A 20168-nucleotide genomic window follows, 5' to 3' on the forward strand; every position below is an offset into this window, starting at 1 on the left:
GTCACCGCAGCAGCGGGTCTAGAACCTGGCCTGCTACTGTGAATTCCCCACTCAGAAAGGAGAGGAGGGAAATTTCTGCTATTTTTCAGAGAAGACAGACCCAGCTGCCAAAGCCTCAGAACTGACTAGAAGCCAGATGGACTCGGAGACAGACAAGAATGCTCCCTTGAAGTAACAACCTTCTGGAGGCTGCCAGGCCCAGACTTCAGAAAAAGCTATTTAATGAAAACACGTTGCAGCTTGATGGTTGGATAAATTATGAAATTTATTTGTATTTCACCTTTTAAAAGCCAGAACAGAACAGAACTACGCTTTCTGGAAAGTAACTGTATTAGAAATAGTGAACGAGAGGCAGGACAAGAGGTCCCTGTTGCACTGTCGCACAGCTATGCCGTGTCCGACTTCCCTCCTGGTGTCTCCTGAGCAAACCTTTCCAGAGTGTATAGTGAAGTGGGAATTATCTGGGCCCTTCTAAACAGTAACACTGGGAAAGTGATCCTACCCAACTCTGCTGGTTAGGAGGGTCTGAGTTAGCTTTTCCCTGGCAGGCAGAGGCCACAGTGATGTATGGCATCAAAAGCACACTACTGCGTGCAGTCTCAGCTGGACCAGAGCCACACGACAGGAGAGACGACAGACCCCCAAGCCCTAGCTCTGTCCTGCTCATCGGCCTGGTGGTGTCCATTGTACTATAAAGAATGTGCTGGACTTCGAGCGTTTAGAGCTGCTGCTCAACAGTCTCCAGCAGACCGCCTTCCTCAACCTCGGCAGGGGGCCTAACTTTCTTAACTTCCCAGCAGGGGCTTTGAAGAGACAAGTGAGTATGACGCTGGCTTTGCCACAGCCTTTTCACTGAGAGGCAGGGTTTTAAAACACATACTTAAGCAAGGAGGCCCGTATGACAGCAATGCTCAGCTTCATCAGTCACCAAGCAGCACATACAGCAGTCAGTGCCCTCCCTCCCTCCTCCCATCACACAGGACTCTTTCAGTCTTCAGAGCAAGAATATCAGCAGATACCCAGCAGAGGGGCACATGACCCAGCCCTCTGGGAACACTCATCAGTGTGAAAGAGAACCAAAAGCCACACTTCTCCACTTACAGATGACTGCAGCCCAGCTTTGCTACCCAACACTTGCACTGCATCTCTAAGGTGACACCTTATTCTAAAAAGGCACTGTCAGGCATTTAAGACAGACGCCGTCAGTCCTATGGATGTGCAGGAGGTGCAGGGAAAACAGCAGTGATCAAAACCTCCAGCATCAGTCTATGAAACCCCAAGGTCACCCAGGAGGAAGAGAAGAGCGCAGCCCTGGTCTGGTACACAGCAGAGCCCAGGTACCTCAGGGCCAAGGAAAGGAGTCCCAGTTTTATTGTGCTATTCATGGCCCAGGGAAGGGCCTGGCTGGCTGGGAGGACCTAAGAGACAAACACTGGACAGCAGGATGACTGTGAAACAAGAACATGTGGGAATAGAAGCTGGACTCTTCTTAAAGGAGGCAGTAGCTGAGGTGTGGTGAGAGCAGACCACGGACAAACAAGGTTACCAGCGGGGAAGACGACGTCAGCAAAAGCCCAAAGGAAACAGGGATCTGCTTAGGGTCCTGTCACCCTGGGAGAAGTGACCCTGTCTGGTGCCATGGCTCATTTCCAGATCTGCAGTACATGTGTGGTGCAGGAGTCAAGGGCTCACACCTAATGGTAATGGAAGCTCCAGAAGGAGGTGGACAGTGAGGCCCTGCTCACTGGTCAATGATGGAGCGCTGCAGCACCTGGTTCATCATGTCATCTTCATCCACATCGTAATCCTGAGGGCAGAAGACAGCAGCCTAACTAACTGTTCACACCCAGAAGAGCCACCTTCAGCAGGAGCCTAGCAAGAGGGTCTGGAGAAGGCTATTAAGGACCCCAGGTCACTGTTTAGATGCTGTGGAAGTGGGAAAATTACTTCATCTCTCAGTGTCTCTGCTGTCTCATCATTAAATAAAAATTAACAGCTTGGAGTTGGAGAGACAGCTCAGTAGTTGAGAGCACAGACTTCTCTTCCAGAGGACCCAGGTTCAATTTCCATCACCCATGGTGGATCACAACCAATGTTAACTCAAGCCCCAGAGAACCGGACATCTGGCCTCTGCAGCTCTGCACACATGTGGTGTGCAAACATTCATAAAATAAAAATAAATCTAAAAAATAAAAAATTCCTGGGGCTGCAGAGATGACTCAGTTGATAAACAGCCTGTTGTGTCGAGCACAAGAACCCGAGTTCTACCAGGGTATCTTAAGCCCCACTCTGGTACTCACCCGCCCACGAGGAGACATTGTGCAGCTTCCCTCTGGGACTGGAAGCTCTTCAACCCTGAATAGTGCCAGCTGCACCCCCTCCAGAAAATGGGGCAGCAGTGCTGTCCCCTGGGATAGGTACATACTCACCACAAAAGTGTCATAGGAAAAGCGGTGGCGGCGTTGGATATGCTCCATGAAGTTGGCGCTGCGGTAGCTGGGGTCTCCCCAGGGCATCGAGGCACATATGGGACAAACCTGTCAGGAGGAAGCAAGGTGCTGTGACCTGATGATGCCTGAGCTAAACCTAGCCCTCTGTGACCTCTGCTCAGCCCCTTTTCTGTAGGACAGCTTTACTGACAAGCCCAGGTACAAGGCCTGGTCACTCTGCCCCATAAACATGAAGCAACCCAGAAAACACTGTCTATCAATTCAAATGACATGTGGGAATGGTGACAGGCTCGTAAAATGATGGACTTTACGATTCCCAACAAAGTAAAATTCAGCTTTACACCAATGATAATAAAGTAAAGGCCCAAATGACAGGGATAAGGCCTGTGCACGCCAAAAGCCAATCTGAGCAGGCACAGAGCACACACCTGACGTCTCAGCACCAAAGAGGCAGAGGAAGGAGGATCAGGGAGTGACTGGGGGCACGGCAGAGCAGGCTGCCCTGGCTCAGATGGGAGTGAAGCAGCACGGGGACACTGCATGTGGCACAGCTCCTGACTCTCTGACTCCCTGCTCTGTTCACTGAACTCAACAGGCAGCAGTTTTCCTCACCTGCAGACCATCCCAGCTTTTCTCCTTAGTCCAGGAGGCAAACTCGGCTTCCATAAACTCAAAAACCTCAAGTTTGCCTCCTTGAATCCAAGCCACCAACTCCATTTCAGCTCTCCAAGTTTGCACAGCCCTGCCTTAACTAGGCTGTGGCCACCCTACTTCCAGGCCTTTCAGAGGTCACCTTTTACTTTGGAACCTGGAAGACGCCCCTCAGCTGGAGCTGACTTCTCTGTGGGCTGACTGCAGACCCCTGGTAGGTGTTTGGATGGTCGAGTTTGGAGCCGTTAGCTGTGAGCCTAGCTAGATAAGGAGGCGGCACCTGCTCTGTCACTTCCTTCTGACTGCCTATGAACAAGAGCACCCAATCTTGAAAGGGGCTGGGGGCTTAGATCATCTCTACCAGTTCTGACAGCACCACACTTAACCTTGACAGCTTCTGAGCTGGTGACATGGCTTAATAAAGAGCACTTGCCTATAATAGGTCAGGCCCAGGGTTGAACCACCAGCACAATAAGGAAATAACAAAATATTCAGAGCTGGGCTTGGTGGCTCAGGCCTGCAATCCTGGATCAGATATTCAAAACCAGCCCTGGCTACATGATGAGTTTGAGGCCAACATAACCTATATGAGACTCTTTGTTGTTTAAGTGATTTTTAATAAAATGTTAAGATATATGCTGAAGAACTTAAGAGGGGAAAAGGTCATAGTATCTTTAACTTCTTCCTAAATGGCTCATCAAAACCATACATATATATACAACACAGTTAAGCAAATTTTGGCAAAATGCTGTTAGGTGAAGGGTAAGACTTCAATGGATAGTCTGATAATTTTCTGTATGTCTGACTTTTTACTTAGTCAAAGAAAAGATAATTCTTACCACAGACTTGGTATCCGTGCTGTGTGATAATTTGCAGTGCTCCACAAGTCCTTCCTGATCAAAGTTCTTCTCAGGACAGTAAGGACAAGGAAAGGTGTACCGGTTTGGGACATTTCTGGGAGGTGAGATACAGAAGAGCACCCTGAGAAGCATTCCACACCATCTCAACCACTGCATGTTCCAAAGAACCAAAACCATCATGCGTTAGAATTGAGGTGTTTTTGTTTTTCCAAGACAGGGTTTCTCTGTGTAGTTTTGGTGCCTGTCCTGGATCTTGTCTGTAGACCAGGCTGGCCTTGAACTCACAGAGATCCGCCTGGCTCTGCTTCCCAAGTGCTGGGATTAAAGGCGTGCGCCACCACTGCCGCCCGGCTAGACTTGAGTGTTTGATACCATAGCACGGGGGCTAACACAGGAACACATGAGGACATCCTGCACCCCAGAAGCTCTCAACCTCAGCTAGCATCAGTGATCACATCTCTCCAATTCCCCAAATCCACACACCTAAAACCGCCAATACCACAAGCATCCACATCTTTCTGGGGAGAGGTCATTACCTTGGCTGAAGGGATGCATCCTTGGTGGTGGCCTTCACACCTTCCATGATGTAATTCTGGTATTTGGAACATGAAGCCACGTGAGCTCTCATCTTAGACAGGACGTACTTGAATAGAAAGAGTGGGACCACAAGTCAGTGAGGAGCCATCAAGAGGTGATCCCAAACCAGGGGCAGAACCAGACCACACACTGGGTTCACAATCACAGAACTCCTGACTACGCAGAGGGCAGAAAGCAGGCTGCTGCAGTTTTTCACCACACCAGGATGCCTGTTTCACTTCCTACATCTGCTTCCACTGTGAGGTCACTCTCACCATCTGCTCTCTGCTTACCGACATTTTCCAAATCCAGTGATGTTTTAAAAAGTCGTCTACATTCTTCCTATTTATTTTGTGCATGTGTCGTGATCTGTGTGGAGGCCACACAAGGTGCTGGCCCCCTTTTCTACCCTGACTGAGACAAGGACTTTCAGTACTATGTAAGCCAGGCTGGGTGTCCCCCAAGCTTCTGCTCATTCTCCTGTGGTATTACAGAAGATTCTGCTATTGCATCTCTCTGAACTCAGGTCTCACGTGTCATGATTAGGCAGCAAGCACTATTACCTACAAAGTCACCTCACTGGCCCTACACTCACATTTGAATTTGTCGTTTACCCAGGCATGGTGGCACACATCAGTGATCTCAAGGATCCTGGGAGGGTAAGGCAGAAAGACTCCTAAGAGTTCCAGGCTAGCTTAACCCACAGAGACTGGACAGTGTTTTGGTCTGCCTGCAGCTGTATTTTTGTTGTTTTGTAACAGGGTCTTATATTCATTCCCCGAGTAGGCCTGGAGAAACCCTCTTGTCTCCGTCTCCCCAGGAGAGAATGCAGACAGACACTCACACACCTGTTTGAGAGCTCTTAAAGAGTTATACAGAAGAAAGGAGGAGAGAGAGATGTGATGGGCACATCTACCATTAAAACCATCCATTTTTATTTTGTTTTATGACAGGGTCTCACATAGCCCAGGCAGGCCTTGAACTTTCGATCCTCCTGCCTCCACTTTCCCAGTGCTGGTACACTGGTACAATAACACACCACTTTACTAACCTTGCAAATGGAGAAAATTAAAGCACACGAGGAGAAAAGTGTGCATGAAAAAAGACAAAGATTAAGGCTAGTGTGTTGAGATTCAAAATGAAGAAACTATGAAGAGACAAGGTTCCAATCCCAGAGCTGCAGGCACCAGCCAGAGCACACTGACTCAGCTGCCAACCTAGGAGCTAGAGCCAGCTCAGAGCACTTGGACTCAGCTGCCCACTGAGGCGCCTGAAAATAAATGTGGGAACAAGCCTGTATAGACTGTAAGAGTCTCACTGTGCACCAAAACTAAACCCCTCTGAAAAGATGGAGGGGAAAAGATATATCCATTCTATGGCCACCTACACCATGATGCCCAATGTTCAGAATTCAAGGTTATTCCCAGACATACTGAGTCTGAGACCAGCTGGAGAGATGGCTCAGCGGTTAAGGGGCTCTGACTGCTCTTCCAGAGGACCCAGGTTCAATTACCAGCACCCACTTGGCAGTTCACAACTGTCTGTGGCTCCGGTTTCAGGGGACCAGCAGACACATATGTATACATACACATAAAATTAAATAAATCTTGGCCAGGCGGTGGTGGCGCACGCCTTTAATCCCAGCACTCGGGAGGCAGAGGCAGGTGGATCTCTGTGAGTTTGGGGCTAGCCTGGGCTACAGAGTGAGTTCCAGGAAAGGCTCCAAAGCTACACAGAGAAACCCTGTCTCGAGAAGGGGGAAAAAAAAAAAAAAAGGAGAGGAAGAAACTTGCTAAGCATGATCACTCACATTGGTAATCTCAGCACTTCAGAGGTGGAGGCAGAAGACCAGTTTAAGGCCAGCCTCGGCCACATGAGTCTTTGTTTTGTTTTGTTTTAAAACAAGCAAATAATCTGGGCGTGGTGGTGTGAATATTTAATCCCAGCGCTGCTCGGGAGGCAAAGGCAGGTGGCTCTCCATGAGTCCCAGGATAGTCTCGTCTACATATAGAGCTCCAGGACAATCAGAACTACACACAGTAATCTTGTCTCAAAAACAAACACACCAAAACAAAAAAACACCAAAACAAAACCCCCAATAAACCAAACACGCCAGCCAGGGAGAGCATCGAGACTGTCCAGTAAACAAAAGAGACAATGAGACTCGGCTTGTTGTGGTGACTCATGCCTATTAATTTTAATTTTGCAGCACTTGAGAGGCAGAGGCAGGTGGAACTCTTCAGTCCAAGTTCTGCCTGGTCTACCTACATAGCAAGTTCTGAGCTAGCCAGGGTTACGTGGTGAAACCTTGTCTAAAAACAACAAAAACAGAAAACTAAAAACAACAAGATGACATACAAAGTTATCTAGTAACTTTGTAAAACAAAAAATTCAAATATAAAAAGATGAAGGAATGTAAGAAGCAGCAGGGGTGTACCCTCACTGTGTGCTTGTACACATTTACACTGATGTTCGCCTAAAGAAAGGTACAAAGTGCTGAGCAGCTTTTTAAATGTAAAGCTATCCTCCGGCCTCAGCCTGAGTGCCAGGATCACCAGTGTGCAACACCACACAGCAAAGAGACCCACCTTTCAAGAGGGGTCTGTGGAGGAACAAACAGTGGTGTTTTATTTATTTTTTTACTATTGAGAATAAAATATTATAATGATTTAAGAACCAATAAGGAAGATAAAGTACTAGCTATCTGTGCTTCAGCAGCAGTTACACAGTGATGCAGCCCTGTATAACTGCGCAGCACGGCCACATCCCATTGGTAGGTAGACATTGCTAGTGTCTCTCCATCTCACCTGACTCAGGAGTCTTTCAAGGGTTAAAACAAAAGCAGTAAATTTATGACTAGTGACAGACTATGAAGCTTTCCTTTGAGCTCAGTGGAGACTTCTACACCCCTAGCCTCAATTTTTTCGAGACAGGATCTCTCCGTGTAGACCAGGCTGGCCTCAAATTCACAGAGATCCGCCAAAGGCGTGTGCTACCACTGCCCTGCACCCAAGATGTTTTGAGCCACTAATATATATATATATATATATATATATATATATATATATATATGTATGTATGTATGTATGTATGTATGTATGTATGTGTATATATATGTATGTATATGTATATAAAATAATGAAACACCCTTAATATTCTAATGAAAACAGAAAGCACACAAGAGTTAACACTTTCTACAGCAGGTCTTAGTAACTAGGCTGCTGGGGACTCCTTGCCTTGCTACCTTTGTCCTCAAGTGCTTAGAGGTGGGCACTACTCCCCAGCTCAAGATGGGTCTTTTACGGGGCGGGGGTTTATTCCTATGGATTTCAAGGGTAAAATGTATAAATCACTAAACCAACTCATGAAAACAAAACAAAACAAAAAGCCAGCAAAGTCGTAGGAAAAAACAAAAACAAAAAAAAACCCCCAAACCCCAGCAGCACAGCCGCCGCCACCACACACAGCAGGCATGCACTTGTGCTGTTAGTCACTACTCAGGCTCTAACTTCAGACACTTGCACCGTTTTACCATCTCATCACCGAAAGACAAGGACTCTCCATGTTATGTCCACATACATTCTTACGGCAGCCATGGCAAGAAGTCTCTGTGCTCTCGATCTGTCGCTCGAGCTCCACAGCTCGGACGCCAGGTGCCAGAGCGCTGCGACACACCCCACAGACAGGTTTCTTCGGCTTCAGACATTCCTGCAGGCATGCAGAGCAAAAGCTAGAACAAGACATACAGAGAACCTGTCATGCAAAGAGACAAGACAACAAAAGTGGATCAACTCTTTAAAAGACACCAATGAATAATGGATTTGACAGCCTATTTCCTACTCATTCAAAAACAATGCTAAGCCCTTTCAGGGCAGAAAACAACTGTGGCTGGGGGTTGGGGACACTGTGGAGAACACAGGCGCGCACACACACTACACTAGGTGGAGAAAGGCATCATGCTTGAGCTGTCAAAGCTTAGTTCCTGTCATTAGGGAGTCTTGGTGGGGTCGCCTGACCCCATTTTCTTGTGTGTGGCGATGTTATGCCCACCCGGAGGACACTGGAGAATGACCTATGTATAGCAGACACATAACTCGGGTGTCTAAGCACATGTGAAACAGTAAGTGGAACTGCTACTCTCAGAGGTGAAAGCAAAGCATGGGCACATACAAACCCGTGGAGCTGGTATAACCCAAGAACAGGACGCAGCGGCCCTCAGAGGCAGCCTCTGGATCAGCCTTAAAAGACTGCAATTTCAGACAAGGGGAAGAATACTCTATGACCTCAAGTTAATTTTTTCAGTCAATGCATGATGGGGAAAAAAAAGAAAAAGAAAAATTTTTTTTACAGTCTCAACACTTGGGAGGCAGAGGCAGGAGGCTCTTTTTGAGTTCGAGGCCAACCTGGTTTACATAGTGAGTTCCAGGACAGCCAGAGCTACATAGAGGGCTGTCTCAAAAAAAAAAAAAAAAAGAAAAAGAAAAAAAAGAAAAAAACCCCCCAAAAAAACCAAAGCAAACAAATACCAACCCCAAATTCAAAAGTGTCAAGGGAACATTGCAAATTAAACAGTGAAGAGACAAGACGGGGTGGGGGGGTGCACTAAAATTCTCTATGTACTCAGAGAACCCAAATTCTAAAGCGTTTCTTGACAGAAGGTGATAGCACACACCTTTAATCCCAGCACTTTGAAGGCAAAAGTTTTTTCTCAAAAGCAGGCCAAAGGTTTAAAGTAAGACACTATCATCAAATCCGAGTTTCAGGAAATGGATTCTGGTGCACTGCAGACAACGGCATAGTTGTGGATTTTGGTTTTTTTGGTTTTTCCAGACAGGGTTTCTCTGTGTAGCTTGGAGCCTGTCCTGGACTAGCTCTGTAGACCAGGCTGGCCTTGAACTCACAGAGATCCACCTGTCTCTGCCTCCTGAGTGCTGGGATTAAAGGCATGCGCCACTGCCCAGCAACAGCAGTTTTAATATGAAGGAGGAGGAGGGAGACAGCGCAAACCTAACAGTGACTCATGGCCAGCACTGCAAAGCTCTGAGGCCACAGACATGCACACTGTGGTCCAGAGGCAGAGGCAGCATCTGCTGGCTCACTCAGCTGGAAGATAAAGATGAAGAGCAGGTGGTGATCCTGAGGAGAAGCATATGGAAGATGGCTACGAAGGCACAGGGATCACACTATTCACCCACTCTGACAGATTTCTACAGATTGTACATTAGCAAAATCTGATGGAAGAGCCCAGGATATGTATTTAAAGCAGAGTTGACCCATTTTTTACTTTACGAAATCTTTATTATTTGTTAGGCAAAATTCTAGTACAGGCTGGGAGTCCTGACAGTCATTTACCTGAGGGCAGAGTGGACACACAAGTCTCTCTGTCCTTATGATGATATCTGTGTGTGTGTGTATTTTATATATATATGTTTTTATTTTTGTTTTGAGACAGGATTTCTCTGTGTAACCTGGCTGTCCTGGAACTCGCTTTGTAGAATAGGCTGGCTTCAAACTCAAAATCCACCTGTCTCTGCCTCCTGAAGCTGGGATTAACGTTGTGGACCACGATACTCTGTGATTTTTAAATTGAAGAAAACATAGTAACTTCACACAGTGATGGAGAATAAGGATAACACCACAGAGACCTGGGCAGGGTGAGCACAGGAAGCACTTCTGAAGAGGTGATACTGAACCACAGGCCACAAAGACCTGGACGAAGAGAGTGCCACAGGAATGTGTGACAAGGAATGTGTCAAGTGCAGACAAGAAGGCTTTTGGGACAGTGATGTGGCAGATCACATAGAGAAATGGCAAGGCAGGGCCTTTCCAAAATCCCATCCCAAGAGTAACTCAAGACAACAGAGGAAATCGACCCAGCGTGCAGAAAAAAGCAATTTATTTTCTGGCTTATCAAATGCTCACCAGCCTCGGCATGCCCGAGCTATGCCCTGACAAGGAAGCAGCTCTAAGCTGCCTGTGCCTTGAGCTTTCAGTTTCTACTTCCTAGTAATGGGGATGTTTCTAGTCCAGCCTTCCTGCCTCTTTAGCATCTAGCTGTCTGCACTCCACCAGACCAGAGAGGGTGCAGCCACTCAGGGTCTGACCTGAGTTTCATAAAAATCAAATGTCCCAACCACAGCTGTGGGACTCTTCAGCTCCACAAGCAAACATGAAAAAATCAACTAGGTAGAGCAAAGAGCACTCAGAGACGGCTAAGAGACTTCAGCTGCCTCACCAAGGTGTGTCTGACCTCAGCCTGCACCAGACTGCTGAGGACTGGGCTGGTAATGTCTGCTATGCCAGTGCTGGTCCTTGACCTCTGACCTAGGAAAAGGTCAAGGAGGCCTCAACTTGGGTTGCTTTTCAATCTGCTCAAGTTTGTTCGCAGTTAACACTCCCACAACACCCCTGTAATGCTCTCCCACTGCATAGTGACCTACACCACACCATAGCTCGTTCATTCATTGGTACTTGTTTTAAAAAATGTTTTGCGGGTGTGCATGGAAATGTGTATGCCGCCGAGGACAGCTTTCGGGAGTCAATTCTTCTGCCATGTGGCTCCCCAGGAGTGAACTGTCATCAGGTTTGGTCACAAGTGCCTTCACCTTCTGAGCCAAGGCAGTGGCCACTTGATAACTATCAACTTCCTGGGCCGTCAACCCGGGGGCCAAATCATCTTCTTACTCTAGCCCACAGCCGGCACACAGAGGGCAGGCATGCAGACACTCCAGCTGACTGCGAGGGGTCTAGGGATGCCCTCAGTGCTGAGCGTTGGTTTACAGCAAGGGGCAAAAGGACATGGCACTCTGTCCTTGTGGTCCCAACATGCTGCTCTGTAAGGAAAAGAGCAAAGCCACTGCAGGGGGGAGCGGGGATGGGTCCAGGTTACCCAGACCGAAACTAGAGCTGGCAGGATCTCGGCGTCCCGGGAAGCAACAACAAGCAGCTTTTGCTGCTGGGAAGGCCCTGTCCTGCCCTGCGCGGGCGGCGTTTCTGGATCAAACCGGGCCTGGGGACAGCCTGGCAGGCGAGGCTGCCGCAAGGGAGCCTTTCAAGTTCATTCACCTGGGAAGGGCCGGCCCGCCCAGGGCGGCAGCGGGGACGCCTGTGGGTCCCCAGGGCGCTGGCGTGGCGGGGTCACCGCGGCCAACGCCCGGGGGACAATCTGAGCGGAGCGGGAGGGAGTGAAGCAGGAGGTCGTGGACCCCCGGCTGCACGGCCGGTCACGGCGCCCAGGGGAGCCCACGGCCGCCCTCGCTCAGCCCTCGCGCCGGCTGAGGCGGCCCGGACAGGGACCTGGGGCGTCATGGAAGCCCGCGCGGAGCGCGCCTCGGTGAGCGCCGGGTCGGCGGGGAAGGCCGCGCCTCCCGACACGTCCCCTCGGTCCCGAGCTAGCCCGGCGGTCACGCGCACCCCTCGGCCGCACAGCCCGCGGCGTGGGGGGCGCGACGCCGAGGTCGAGGGGACCGGCCGGCCGCCGAGCCCCCGCCCCGGCCGCCCCGGCCGCCCGCGCCCCCTCCCGTCAGGCGCCCGCGCCCCCTCCCGTCAGGCGCCCGCCACTTACATGTGTCCGCAGGGCACCTGCACCGGCTTCTCGAACACTTCCAGGCACACGGGACACGTGAAGCGGCTGAGGGGGTCAGTGTCTGACGCGGGCCTCGTCACGGACGCCGCTCCACCGCGGGCGTCCTGCTGCGCCGCCGCCATCTTGCCGCTGAGGAGCGTCGGCGCTGCCAGAGAAATAGCCGCGGAGCGGGGCGGGGCCGCCGGCGTTGGCGCACGCGCGAGGGACGGGGGCGGGGAGGTGGGCGGAGCCTACGGCCACAGGCCCTTGGAAGCCACCGCCCACCCAGGTATGGTGGTGGCCGCCTGGAGAAGGCAGGCTCTCGGCGGGAGGTGACCCGGCCACTCCGTGCCCATACGAGCTACACCGTGAGTGAGTCCTGTTATTAAAGTTGACCTTGGCCAACTCACCAACTTGCCCAGGCGAGCTTTGAACCTTCCAACCTCCTGCCTCTGACAGCACCACCGGATGTAGCTGGATGATCTCATCAGATTTCTCAAGATTTTTTCCTGACTGAAAACAAGGTGGTAGGATTTCCTCCAAGGGGGTGCGTGTGTATCTCACATACTCACCCCTTCCCGTAAATCTTTCCAGTCCTCTAAGGATTGTGCCCCTCCTCTATGGCTTGTGCATCCTGGAAAAACAAAATAAAATAGTCAGAGGCTTGGACTGCAAAGAGGTGCAGCAGGAAGACACTGGGCTGTGAAGGACCAGCCAGGGTTGCTAGTGCCAAGGGTTCTGGCAGGTGCTGGGTGCTGGCAGTGACTGATGTCCAGTGTCAACCGAGGGTTGGCTGCCCGGCACACACAGAATTCCCGCACTGTGTGTGTGCCAGGTGTGGCAGTGCACACTCAGAATCCTGGCACTGTGTACACCAGGTGTGGCAGTGCACACCCAGAGTCCCAGTGGAGACCTGAATTCAGGCCTTTGGGCCCCAGAGCGTACTGTACTTGTATTGTGCCTGCCTGATTTCCTACCCCCCCTTTTTCTTTTTAAAGATTCATTTTTTGCCGGGCGGTGGTGGCGCAGGCCTTTAATCCCAACACTCAGAGGCAGAGCCAGGCGTATCTCTGTGAGTCGAGGCCAGCCTGGTCTACAGAGCAAGATTCAGGACAGGCACCAAAACTACACAGAGAAACCCTGTCTCGAAAAACAAACAAACAAACAAACAAAAAAGGTTTATTTTTTATTCATATATGTGTATTTATGCACCTGTGTGTGCAGTTGCCTCCATAGACCAAAAGAGGATGTTGTATCACCTGGAGCTGGAGTTACTGTCCCTTTTGAGGCACCCCATGTGGGTGCAGGGATCTGAACTCTGGGCCTCAGCAACAAATGTTCCTGACTGCTGAATCATCTCTCCAGCCCCCTACTTCCCCTTTCTCTCTGCCAAGGGACTATACGGATATGTGACGAGGACACTGAGTGTGGCTTTTCTTTGTATGCTTCAAAGGGCAGAGATGCTTGCATTCTGCAAACGGCTCTTTGAGGCCTGGTGCTTTAAGGGCTGTACAGTACAAAGCAGAAGCTGTGGCCTCCAGGGACTGTTTTCAGAGCAATTAAGCAGCACCCAGCTGAGCTCAAGACCCAGCCCTGTGAGCTGTATCTCCTTGGAGGTGGTTTTGGAAGGGTGGGTCCCCAGTAATGATAGCTCTTAGCCAGGTACCTTTGGACTCGTGGGTAGCATGAGGGCTTTGAAGCACTGGCAGTGAGGTTTATATTTGTGAGAAAAGGGGAAGCAAGTGTTGTGAAGAAGCCAGAGAACACATGTGCCTGCTTTTGGCAAGAGCCTCTGCCAGGTCAATGAGTGCTCAGTGCAGGCTGAGGTGGCCTCCTCAGCCTCCAGCAACCCAGGTTGGAGGAGGACAGTAAGCCTCACAGGGTAACACACCTGTTGCACACTCATTCCCTAGCAGGCTCAGGTGAAGGCCTTTCCTCCTGACATCGCATCCAGTGACCATGACAACGTCCTCAGGGCTGGGAAAGGGTTCTTTTGGTGAAGTACTTGCCCGAATACATGACCCAGCATGGCATAAACCAGGCAAGGTGGGCACTCCTCTAATTCCAATTGTTGGGAGAGAAAGGCAGGAGAGTCAGGAGTTCAAGGTCATCCTTGTCTGCATAGCCAGCTCTAGGCCAGCCTGGGATACATGACATCCTGTCTCCAAAAATGAAGACAAACCAAACCAACAAGATAACCTTGAGGAAGGGACTATGGATACAGGTTAGGAATGCCAGGTTTGGAGAGATGATTCCACACATGGTCTGACATGAAGCATATACTCACCATTACGAGACAGCCTACATACATGCAGTTAGGGAAAGGCTGGACAATGTGGGCAGGGAGCTCAGCATTGACTTCTCTTCCAGAGGACCTGAGTTGGGTTCCCAGCACCCACATCAGGCAGCACACAACCAACGGTAACTCCAGCCCCAAGGAACCTGACCCCTCTTCTGTCTCTGTGGGCACCAGGCACAAATGTGGCACACACAACACATGCAGGCAAAACACCTATACATATAAAATTAAAATAATAAATCTATAAAAAAATTAGGGGCTAGAGAGATGACTCAGAAGAGAACTTATTAGTCTTGCAAAGGATCCAGGTTCAATTCCCAGCACCCACATGTTGGCTTATAACTGTTTATAACTGCAAAATTCCAAGGGATCCAATGCTCTCTTCTGACTTCCAGGGGCACCAAGCATGCGCATGGTACACATACATACATGCAGGAAAAAGATACAGAAAACAAAACAAATAAATGTAATTAAAATAAAAAAACTCAAGTCTTTATAAAGGGCTTATCACCCAGAGGGAAGGTCCTTGAAAGATGTGTCAGGGATATTTCACTCAGTCAAAAGGACAGTCAGGTTTCAGGACCCACACCTCTAATGGAAGCAGGCATGGGCAGCAGAGCTGCCTTGTGTTCAGGGACGGCGTGCTGATACACAGTGCGTCCTCGGCCTTGGTGACAGTGTGAAGCTCTGAAGGGAAAAGAAGGACGTGAGATCGGTCGGCAGTGGAGCGGCTCTCAGTTCTGCAGGGACGGGAATAAAAGCAGACGGAGGGTTGGCAAGGTGGGTTAGGTGCTTGGTGACCTCAGTTGGACCCCAGGGCCATGGAGGCAGGTGAGAAGTGACTCCATCATGCTGTCCTCTGACCTCCTCCATACACATGTGCTGTGGTGTGCAGCGACACCCCCACACCCACAAACACAATAACTAAATATAAAAACAAACAAAAATCAATGGTTAAGCTGGAAGGTGGCTGCACACACCTGTAATCCCCCACCTAGGAAGTGGAGGCAGAGTTCTAGGCCAGCCTAGGCTACATAGCAGGTTTCAGGTGAGCAAGGGCTGTTACCAACCCAGCCCCGATAATGACAGCTGCTGCTGAGCGCGGAGTCAAGTGCTTGTGTGGACCGCCTAGTGTCAGCTGCATCCAGTGGGTGCTGTTAGCATGTGGAAGCTGACAGTTGTGGAGCCTGAGGCAGAGAGGCTTCAGGCTCTCCTGTGCTCATCAGACACTGTGAGCTAGCACTTTAGAAGATGCCATTCCTGCTATGCCCGGCAGAGTGTGTGCCAGGCTCTGGTACCTCAGTACCTCTTTTCGTCTCCTGGTTCTTTCTTCCCTCCAGCCGAGAGGAAGGGCCAGACCTGTGCATAAGCTCAAACCCACCCCAAACTGTGGAACTCACTACTTGAGTACTGGAGGTTGAACCTGAGGCCTCAGGCTGTGAGGCAAGCACTTTACAACCAAAACCATGCTAGTTGCTATTCCAAAGGACTCAGGTTTGATTCCCAGCACTCACGTGGAGGTTCACAACCGTCTGTATCTCTAGTTCTAGAGGATCTGAACGCCTTGACCTCTCTGGCCTCCATGGGCACCAGGCATACATGTGGTGCACAGATAAACATGCAGGCAAAATACCCATGCACATAAAATCATTTAAAACAAATTGTGGGTTATTTATTTATTTATTTAAATTTACTTAACTTTATTTTATGTGCATTGATGTGAAGGTATCAGATCCCCTGGAACTGGAGTTATAGACAGTTGTAAGCTGCCATGTGGGTGCTGGGAATTGAACCCGGGTCCTTGAGAAGAACAGTCAGTGCTCTTAACCACTGAGCCATCTCTCCAGCCTGCCCCCCCCCACTTTTTTTTTGAGACAGGGTTTCTCTGTGTAGCCCTGGCTGTCCTGGAACTCACTCTGTAGACCAGGCTGTCCTGGAACTCACAGAGATCTGCCTGCCTCTGCCTCCTGAGTGCTGGGATTAAAGGCGTGCGTCACCACATGCTGCCAAGACTTATTTCTTATGTGCAGCTCGGCGTCAGATCCCCTGGAGCTGAAGCCACAGGTGACCGTGGGCTTTGTGATGGGTGCTGAGAACTGAGCCTTGGTTCTCTGGAAAGACAGCAAGGGTTCTTAACTGTCCAGTGCCTCCTCTGCCCCCCAACCAGACCACTTTTCACTGCTTAGGTCTCAGGTTGGTATTGAACTCACAGGCATTCTCCTGCCTCGGCCTCAGTGCTGAGACTGGAATGCCTGGGGGGAAACAGGCATCTGGTCTATATTCCTGTCTCTGGTTGGCTGTGGATATTTACACAAACCTAAACTCTGTGATCTGGCCGGTGCTTGTTTTGTTTGCTTGTGTCACACAGTGTGTGTTTCCTTGCACACTTTTTGAGGTACGTTGTGAGGCATCGTGTAGAGCTCCATCATCCTCTGCAGGTACAGGTTGGTTAGGCAGAGACTCCACTCACCTGCTGCTGTTTACAATCGACTCCTGTCTGCCACTGTAGCCACACAGCTTCCTGCACTCGTGTTCCTCTCCCAGAGGCCGAGGAGGCCCACTGCTGGGTCACAGGGTAGCTCCTCTTTTGGTTTTTGTTCTGTGTGCTTCTGTATTGTTGGAATCCTGCTACTCTTGTGATTTACAGAAAAAAAAAATCATAAAAAATAGAAAGAGGTAGGTAGAGTGTTGGCTCCTAAAAAGTGAGGGTGCCTGATGGTTGGCACGTGATCATTATGTAACCTGCTAATCATTATGTAACGAAGTCTGGATACCAAGCACAGAAGCCACAAGTCTTCATTTGTGTGAAGGATGAGAGATGTGCCTGTCTTGAGACCTTGGGTCTTTTCTGACAGGAAATGTCACATGTTTCCATCATCAGGGCTTCCCTCTTGGCTGTCACAGAACCACAGAGGTGGAAGGGACTTTCTCGAAGCCTCATGTGAAAATGCAAGCTTGTCACACTTGCTGAGAGGGCTTTTATTTTCTCTTCTTGTTTGGGGAATTAAGCCAGGGTCTCATGTAGCTCAGGCTGGCCTCAACTCACTATTAGGAAGGACGACCTTGAATTCCTGATTCTCTTGTCTCGACCTCCTGAGTTCTGAGATTACAGGCGTGCACCACCACTCCTGGCTTGGAAAGGTTTATTTTGATTTTTTAATCATGTGTGTGTGCCTGCCTTGTGAGTGCAGGTGCCCTCAGAGGTAAAGCCAGAACACAGTGTTGGATCCCTTGGAGTTGAAGGTTGTGAGGAGCCTGATGTGGGAGCTACAAACTGAACTTGGATCATCGGGAAATGCAGCACACTATCTTAACCTGAACTCATTGTGGAATTAGATCAAGCTTTCAGGCAAACCCTACTGGCTTTACTTTGCTGGTGTCACCCTGGTTCTAAGAGTGACTCCTACAATCAAAGGACACCAGTTGGATGGCTCCTGGTCAGACAGGCACAGAGCTCCTGGGGACTACAGATGGGAAGGAACGTGGGTCGTGGTGCAGACATCAGGCTGAATACATATGTGGCCTCCAGTGCCGAGAGCTGAGATACAGTTACAAAAGAGTGTTGTGAGGAGCCAGAAGAGAAAGGCTCTGGGTCCTTTAGCTGGAGAAATCAGAAGATTCCAGAAAGAAAGCAAGACTGAGTTGGGGCTGGACACTAGCCAGCAACACAGGGAAGGTAAGAGGTGCTGGGAAGGACATGCACAGCCAGGCAGCAGGGTGTGGAGAGCTGGGGTGTGTGTGTGTGTGTGTGTGTGTGTGTGTGTGTGTGTGTGTGTGTGTGTGTGTGTGTGTGTGAAGTGAAAAGGCAGGGTACAGCGGTGCACGCCTTTAATCCCAGCACTCAGGAGGCAGAGGCAGGTGGAGCTCTGTGAGTTCAAGACCAGCCTGGGCTACATACTGAGTTCCAGGACAGTCAGGCTACACATTGGGACTGCCTCAAAAAAAAAAAACAAAAATTGCAGCCAATTGAAAATATGATCCATGCCTTATGTATGTGTCTGGTACTTGGCAAACTCTAAGGATTCTGCAGCAAACCAAACTCCATCTCTCAAGTTAAAAAAAAAAATTCGTGTATAATCATTTTTTTTTTTTTTGCCTGAATGTATAACTGTGCACCACATGCAGTGCCCTCTCGGAGGCCAGAAGAGGGTGTCTAATTCCCTGAGACTGACATGTGGTTCTGGGGAACTGAACCCAGGTCCTTGAGCAGTCATCCCTTAAAGGTTGAGAGCCATCTCTCCAGCACAGCCCGCTTAAGTTCATCTCTCGGGGAGCTCCCAGTCACCTGGCAAACAGGAGTTTAGAGAGACCTCTGAGAAGTCAAGTGGCAAGCTGTCCGGACATGAGTCAAGACTGCAGGTCCCAAAGGACATGGGAGGATTGCTCTTGCCCCCATGGTTTCCATGGTTACATAACTGAGGGAAGAAGCCAGCTTCATTCAGGAGACAGAGGCAGGCTGAGCTCCACAATTTGAGAGTAGCCTGGCCTACAAGTGAGGTCCAGGCCAGAATACACAGTGAGCTCAGACTAGCCTGGGCTACCTGTCTCAAACAACTCCTTTAGGTCCTTAGTCTGTGCTCGATATGTTCTGAGCAATTTCTATGTAGTTCATTCTGACTACATCTCACTAGGCAGTCTGCTATTGCTATTATTATTATTATTGCTTTTAAGCTTTTAAAAGGTGTTATGATGAGGCTCAGAGAGGTTAAGAGCTTATTCAAGGCCACACTGCTAGTAATCAGTTAAGTCAACACTGGGAGTCTCCTCACTCTCCTTTTTCATTGTTGGGAACTGAACCCAGGGAGTACACACAGGCTAGGCAAGGGTTCTAGGACTGAACCACAGCCCCAGCCTTTTATTATTTTCTTTTTTTTAGACATGAGCTCGCTAAGTTATTCATGTTAGCCTTAAACTCACAATCCTCCTGACTCAGCCTTTGGAATAGTTGGGATTACAGAACCGCGCCGTTAGGTCCAATCTATGGGTTAATGGGAATAATGGATTCCCATTATTGTTATTATCACTTGTGACAGAGTTTCGCTATGTAGTGGTTTATTTTTATTTTATGTATGTGTTGCCTGCATCTATGCATGTGCACCACGTGCGTGACTGGTACCCGTGGAGGTCAAAGAGGGCATCAGATCCCCTGGAACTGGTGTTATGGATGGTTGTGAGCCTCCATGTGGGTTCTGGGGATCAAACCCGGGTCCTCTGAAAGCAATAAGTGCTTCTAAACGCTGAGCCCTCTCCTGAGTCCCCCACTCCCCCATCCCTGGATCCGCATCCCCGACCCCGGTCGCCAGTGGTAACACCCACGGTCCTCTCTCCAGTCTCGCCTGACCTCCGCCTAGGCTTTGGCTCTCTACCCTCCGCGGTTTCGTCTTTGAAATAGGATCGCGGGGTTCGACGTCAGTCGGGGCTCTCAAGCACGGTCTTGACCAGGGGAAAGCCGGTCAGGTGGAAAAACCAATCTCCCCACCGCTCTGGAACCCGTTTCCATGACAACTCGCCTAACCAGCGTCTGTGGGCGGAGCGCTGCGCGTCACTTCCAGTTCATTTGCTTCCGGGTTCCGCTTGTGCCTCCTCGACTGTCCTTAAGGGGTGAGGTCGGGTTCCGCGGAGAAGCGCTGACCCCCCGCATTTCCCCCTCCTTTCATCTCCCGCCTCCTCCTCTTTGCTCTCCGTCCTTCGTGTTCACCTGCTGGCCACCGGCTTCCGCCGCCCCTCCTCAGGCTCACCGCGCAGCCGCGACCCAGCCTCTTGAGGGC

The 20168-nt window shown here is 49.9% G+C and overlaps 1 protein-coding gene across 9 annotated transcripts; it reads right to left on the reverse strand.

Annotated features, from left to right (window-relative positions):
- Positions 1-247: 247 nt before the first annotated feature.
- Rnf114 (ring finger protein 114) lies at positions 248-20165 on the reverse strand. Of its 9 annotated transcripts, none has more exons than XM_076571127.1 (9): positions 19911-20165; positions 14990-15087; positions 12512-12735; positions 12102-12267; positions 8117-8267; positions 4498-4604; positions 3941-4055; positions 2430-2537; positions 248-1807 (listed from the first exon to the last, which is right to left on the reverse strand). In XM_076571127.1, exons 4-9 carry the CDS (start codon positions 12242-12244, stop codon positions 1742-1744), a joined length of 690 nt encoding a protein of 229 aa, XP_076427242.1. In that variant the 5' UTR covers positions 12245-12267; positions 12512-12735; positions 14990-15087; positions 19911-20165; the 3' UTR covers positions 248-1741. The 9 variants fall into 9 exon arrangements, with proteins under 9 accessions (XP_076427242.1, XP_076427241.1, XP_076427239.1 ...); XM_076571126.1 differs by having other exon boundaries at positions 19742-20078; XM_076571124.1 differs by having other exon boundaries at positions 14990-15140; positions 19742-20078.
- Positions 20166-20168: the final 3 nt, after the last annotated feature.

This window comes from Peromyscus maniculatus, chromosome 4, assembly GCF_049852395.1.
Source record: "Peromyscus maniculatus bairdii isolate BWxNUB_F1_BW_parent chromosome 4, HU_Pman_BW_mat_3.1, whole genome shotgun sequence".
Classification (NCBI taxonomy): domain Eukaryota; kingdom Metazoa; phylum Chordata; class Mammalia; order Rodentia; family Cricetidae; genus Peromyscus; species Peromyscus maniculatus.